General features: G+C 33.7%; 1 protein-coding gene across 1 annotated transcript; it reads right to left on the reverse strand.

The window, feature by feature from the left end:
- Positions 1-274: 274 nt before the first annotated feature.
- On the reverse strand, positions 275-688 carry LOC108201189 (zinc finger protein GAI-ASSOCIATED FACTOR 1-like). The gene has a single exon (XM_017369483.2). The coding sequence runs from the start codon at positions 686-688 to the stop codon at positions 275-277; it is 414 nt and encodes a 137-aa protein (XP_017224972.2).
- Positions 689-6,785: the final 6,097 nt, after the last annotated feature.

Genomic DNA, 6,785 nt, shown 5'->3' on the forward strand with positions numbered 1-6,785 from the left:
AAAGAAAAAATTGTGATATAAGGGATGTTTGGCCGAGGTTAAGAGCCCGGCTTCGGAGTTTATAAGTTAGAAACAATTATTCATACCCATTTGGGTAAAAAGTTAAGAATACAGTACTTATGAAAAGTTGAGAAATATACTAGCTTTAATTTCATAATTTGTATTTCTTTCTCAAACATTTTAATCACTTATAAGTCTTAACTTGTTTCTAATTCTACTCCACTTCTTTATTTCTAAGCAACAAGCAATTATTTTAAACTTATCTAAATGGCCCCTAATCATTACCTAGAGAAGGTAAATCCACACTCGCACTTGTACTCCTTGTGCCACAAATCTTGCTGTGAACTTTCAGGTCAGACAGCACAGCATACCTCTTGTGACACCTACTGCAATTGAATATCTTCTCACCGTGTTTTCTAGCAAACTGCTTCTTGATTCCGGTGAGATCTCCGAGAGCCTTTGATGGATCATGATGGACACAACCGATTTGAGGGCAGATGTAAACCTTCTTCTGCACCTCCTGATCTGCCTTTTTCTTAATCTTAAAGGGCAGATTGTGCCCTCTCCTGTGGAGTTGCAAGTTCTGTTCCCGAGGAAAACCCTTGTCGCACAGCTCACATACAAAACGGTTCTTGGCCGTAAGAGATTCAGGAGAAAGCGCACCAACCTCAGCATCAGGATCTGTCATTTACATACATATATCACATAATTAAAAACAAATAAACAGATCAAACAATCAAAAACCATGCCACATCTTATTCATTCCCTTTAAATCTCCAGATCAGGGTTTCACACAAGCTAGAAGACATCTGATTTATTCAGATGTATCTTAAAGACACAAAGATAAAACCAAAAACATAGAATTTCACTAGCACACCCACACACACATATATGAGAGATCTTACTTGGATTTCAAAAGCAGCATCTGCAGTCCCAAAAGAAGTCATAATCAGGTGTTCATTGTTTATGGGCGGTGCATTAATCATGGGAGATGATGAGGAATTGGGCCTAGTCTTATCAATGGAAGTGGGGGGAAAAGGATGTGTGTCTTTCATGGAGGAGGAGAAGGATGAATGCTACATTTTTTGAGTTTTAGGTGAAGATATTGTTTGGGATGAATGAGTTTTTGTGTGTCTGAGTAATGGCATGAAGGTGTCATTATATATACAATAAGTCATAAATGCATTAGGCCAGATATCATTAAGAAAAAATCTCAAACCGCTACTATTATTGTAATGAATGAGAGATATTGTATTTTATATTATAAAAGGTCTAGGTACATAAACTTTTACCATTACTTTTGACATTATATATAAACAATTCTATACATATCGAATCTATTAAATTAATCCTAGATATTATCAAATCAGTCATTCAAATCATCAATTGAGATATCTTATTATTAATTTTGAAACTCCTACATAAGATATCTTAAACTAATCAAAAGATATCTATTGAATGCGCCAGATTTTAGTTTGTTCTTGATCATTTTTGTCCACTCGTGTATTCATTATTTCTCATCAATTTTCAACTAAAATTTAAATGAATTTTTATAAAACAGTTATTAGTATTTTAATCAGATAAATTACTTAAAGCTATGGAAAAGATATTCTTAAAATTAATATTAAATATTTTTCAATTTTTCATCTGAAAAAATGTTATGGTCAATATTCACAGATTTCTACATTTATCAAAGGGTTTGTCTAGTGTGTGCCCATCACACATGCCGAATTTTATATATTTAGTATATTTTGATTGGTGTGGTTGTTGTATATGTATGAGGTACACTATTGTTAAGAAACTAGTTGAGAAGCCGCGCGTTGCGGGGGCTTATAAAAATTATTTTAATGATTCGATATTAATATTTGTAGAATAAAATAATTTTATGGCGGCCTATAAAAATTATACTAATGAATAGAATAAAATAAATTTGATATTGTAAACATCTCGATGCAATACCAATATTAGTATATAAAATTGAAAAATTAGACTATAATTTATGAGTGAAAAAATGAAAATAAATTTCTACATGTAATTAACGATTTAAAGCACAACGAATCGTAATTTAAGTTGTGTTTTTTTAAAAAAATAATAATCATGTTCTCGCTAACATTGTCACGTTCCTCCAATTTCTTTGGATTGGTTGTGCACACAAACATCAATATCATGTGATGGCGGTCTATAACTACCATTGTTTGCCTTGTTTGCAACAACCTTTTTTTTAATACTTGATAAACCGTCTTCACTTAAAAAGGTGTTTGAACCGAGCAAACAGATATTGTGAAAGTGTTGCATGAATACTATTTTTGTAATATTAGATAAAAAGATGGTCTTGTGATCAAGGGTTAAACTTTTATATTAAATGTAAGAATCGGTGAAGCTTTTGTAGCCTGGCATAGAGACATGGACAAAATTTTGTAACAAATATTTAAATTTTGGCATTTCCGGTATGAATGTATGAATATATCGTTGGGTGTTTACGAATATGCTTACATTTTGGAATTTAAGAAGTTTAATTGCATGGCGGGAAACTAGGAAATAACATGGTGGGTACAAACCAACAAATTTCTTTCTGAACTAGCAAATTTAAGGGTGGTACAAACTAGCGAATTTCTTTCGGAACCTACGACAGAATTATTAATGAAAAATAACTCTGAAATCCGTAGCAATAAACTACTTATTATGATGAAATTGTTCTGTCATAAGTTCAGAAGAAATTCGCTAGTTTGTACCCACCATTAAATTACGACGTTATTTTTGTCGCAACATAAACCATTTATGATAACCATTTTCTAGTAATAAATCCAGATGGAAAATTGCTATTTGGGAGTTGGGACCCACACTTAAATTATGACATTACCTCCGTCGTAAGGAAAATCATTTATGACAAACATTTTCTGTCATAAGTCCACAAAGAAAATTCCTAGCTAGGACCCACTCCTAAAGTACAACGCTATTTATGTCGCAAGATAACTATTTTACGACGGAAGATTTTTGTCGTACGTTCAGACAAAAAATTTGCTTGATGGGACCCACACTTAAAGTTGACATTTTTTCCGTCACAACTTTGAGGTGGACCACGACCCACCGTATATTAACTTATGACGCAATTTGTGACGAAATTTATACAGGCGATCAATTTTTGAACTTAAGACACGGAAAAAAGCGGCGGAAATTTTTTGTCGTAATAACTACTATTTATGACGAATCTATGACGAATCTAGCGTTAAAAATCCGTTGTAAAAACCCGAGTTTATTGTAGTGTTTGTTAAATTCTTGATATTAGTCTCTCGTAATTTATAAATAATGATGGGCATGTGCTTTGTTTTTCTTCAAAAGGCGAAGGTAACTTCCCTGCGATACGGGGATATAGGAACTCCTCTGTCTCTTCAACTTGGGTGAACGCCCGGGAGCTGGTGAGGTCCCCTCTGTCTCTTCAACTTGGGTGAACGCCCGGGAGCTGGTGAGATTCAAACCTGTGACCCTTTAGATCAAAGTAAGGCCCCGTTTTCACTCGGACAGCTCTCAGACTCGGGTTTTTACATATATTTCATTATACCCACATAAATTGAAGAAGGTTCAAGTTCTATGGAGTACAGAAAAATATTGGAGGATACGAGTATCAGTCATAATTTTTTAGTTTAATTATAAATAATAAATTTGATTATTCACATTTATATATAATTTATTATTTATAAGTAGTTTTAAACATAATTATTAATTAATCGTTAATATCTTTCAACTTCAACAAGTATTAAGATTATTGTTCTGCTTATGAGTTATATTGTAGATAATAGTGTCCTACGATTTATAAAAGTAATTGTTCTACGAAGTTTATGTTTTAGAATATAATATGCAGGTTGTCAGATGTTTAAAAATATTATAAAAAATTTAAATGACTAAATTATATTTTATTCAATTTTATGCTCCGATACATGAATGTTTTTCTATACTTATTATCTCCGAAGGAATTGAACCAATTATCAAAAAGTCCAACTCACTCTCAGATTTCGGTCAAGGGTGCAACAAAAAATTATTAAATGACCACAGTCACTAGCTCCAATATACCATCAACTCTAATTCACCTTCAAGTGTTTAAATGACCACTCCTTCCTGAAGGTTATCAATTATGCGAGATCGATTTTAACAATGGGTAGTCCATTATGACCCTTAAATAACCAAACAGATCGATGTGCACCTCGGTTGATCAACATACCTATTTTTATCTGATAACAGTCCATTTAGGGTGCGATTTTTAAGATATCAACTTCTTAACACTTTACATTTTCTCAGGATCAAGTACCATAGATTAGAGTTTCCCATTTAAAGCCTCTAATGAAATTTTATCAAGATAATTAGCTTCTCTTAATGCTGTTGATTTTTCACCTTGCATATCTGGTGGAGCCCTCATGAATTTAATTTTCAAATCCTTATTTTCACAATATATAACATGCATGATCATATCATTAACGAGTTTTGTAAACCTGTCATAAATCTTAGTGAGAATCTCTCAAGATTTAGCTTCAAAATTCTCCTACTCCTGTAAAAGAAGAGATCTCATGTTCTTCTTCACTGGCTTGGGGCCTTTGCCGTGATCCTGAAGCTTGTCCCGCATTTGTTTGGCAGATTTTCTAATGAGATCATCATTGGTGTGAACAGAGTCATGACTATTAAACAATATGTTCTGCACCTTAGCATCTTTCAAAATATTATTCTTGTCATATTTGGACCACTTTGCATTTTGCTTACCAGCTACATGTTCTTTAATCACCTTTCCATTTGATCTTGAAGCAACAACTTCTTTTATGGAACATAATGACCATCATGAATCCTATCAAGATGTTCGAGTATGTATCCTCCGAGAATGCAGCATCTTCACTTGTTAGTGTTTGTACTCATTCCTCTTCACTGTAGAAATCATCGAATTATCATCCTTGTTTCCAACATGATTATAGATAATTTTTTTTGAGAATTAAATCAACCTAGTGTGATACTACTTGTTAATAAGGAGTACTTGTAGAAGGGGTCAAATGCACTACTCTAAACTATTTCTCTATTATTTGCTCCTTCCATACTTCACAATTAAGCAGCAAGTAGTCATTTATCCAAGAATATAACTAGAAGATATAAATCAACCAAGAATGCAAGAAACGATTGTAACATCTCGCATCGGTTAGACAAAGAGTATTTGGGAGAGTATTTGGGCCCTTTATAAGCAAGCAAATAACTAATGTATACCATTGCGAGCACTTTTGGGCCAACCCGTGGTGGGTTGTTGGGTCCGTTATGTATCTAGTTGTTGGCTTCGGATGTTATAAATTTAACATCCCGAATCGGTTAGACAGAGAATACTTGGGCTCTTTATAAGCACAAGCAATGCAAAGTGTAAGACCCTCTACCCTGTATAAATACATACAAACATTTATTTAGAACAATGCAAAGTGTAAGAGCCTCTAACCTCTATAAATACATGCAAACATTTATTTAGAACAATATTTTTCGGACTTGATTCTCTACATAAGGTTGGGATACATACGCATCTTGCTAAGAACCGATTAATTAGTCCAGATTACCATGACAGCAACCCCGTCTTGACGATCACCCTCGTTTCTCCATACAAAACCTTGACGATCGTTTCTTTCATTTAAATTACAAAGGTCAGAATTAGTTACTTTAATAACCCAATTTTCATAATTTTACATCTTAATTAGTTCCAAGAATTACATGAAAGTTAATGCATTGATGAGAGTATACAATTGGAAACTAATAATAATTCATTAAGGAGACCTAATAATTAAGGTAGTGTTAGAGGTTGCTGTTGAGACAGCAACAGCAGTTTTTTGCTGAAAAACAGGTGAAAAACTGTTTGGTAAATCTAAAAGCAGTTTTTCCGAACAACAGCTTTTGGTTGGAAAGCTGCTTTTAGAAAAAGCAGGTCCTCCCATGCTTTTAGAAAAAACTGTTTTTCAGCTTTTGTCAGAAGCTGTTACAGATTTCACTATCAAATCTTACCAAAAACATTATTTTTTTTTTAATATTATAACTCAAATAAGCACATATCAAAAAAATTACCAAACAGTTGTCTGATTTCTACAACAACACCTCTTTTACCAGCACTTTTCCTGGCAGCACAGCAGTTTCGAAGAGCACCTCCAAACAGACCCTAAGTCTTCATAACGGCCAATTTCTTATTCATCTTTCATTCAAAATTAAAACTTGAAATAATTCCACAAAGTTGATCGAAATATGTACCTTAACTTAAAACCTATATCAGTACATTTGCGTACTATTATTGTGCAGCCAGATCCTCACTAAATCTCCGAAACCTTATAGGAACTGTTTTTTTTTTAAGACAGAAACATTGATGTTATTCCACAAGTCTTGCTTGGTAGGCAATTGGGAGATGATCTCCACGACTTTCATGTATTCTGGGAGAACAAAGCCAAAAACACTATATTCATTTTTCCATTCATTATGATTGGCTAAGCTGATGAAGAATTCTGGTCCAGAACCAATCCATGCAACTGATCCTCTGTTTATCTGTGGTAAGAGAGCTCTTTGGGGATTTTGTTAAATATGGTCCCATGTGCTTCTAGTGTTCCTTGGATCATCGCAAAAGGAGGGCCAAATGGAGCCTACAATTCGAGGATATAAGAAACCGATTGTGGAGCACACTCAGGAAGGAGCTGCACAAAATGTAATCTATACTATACTATAATAAGCCAACATGGGTATAATTTGTAGTGCAGGGTTTTAGTTATATTTTTTGGTTTGGTACTCTCCTT

This window comes from Daucus carota, chromosome 9 (genome assembly GCF_001625215.2).
Source record: "Daucus carota subsp. sativus chromosome 9, DH1 v3.0, whole genome shotgun sequence".
Lineage (NCBI taxonomy): Eukaryota > Viridiplantae > Streptophyta > Magnoliopsida > Apiales > Apiaceae > Daucus > Daucus carota.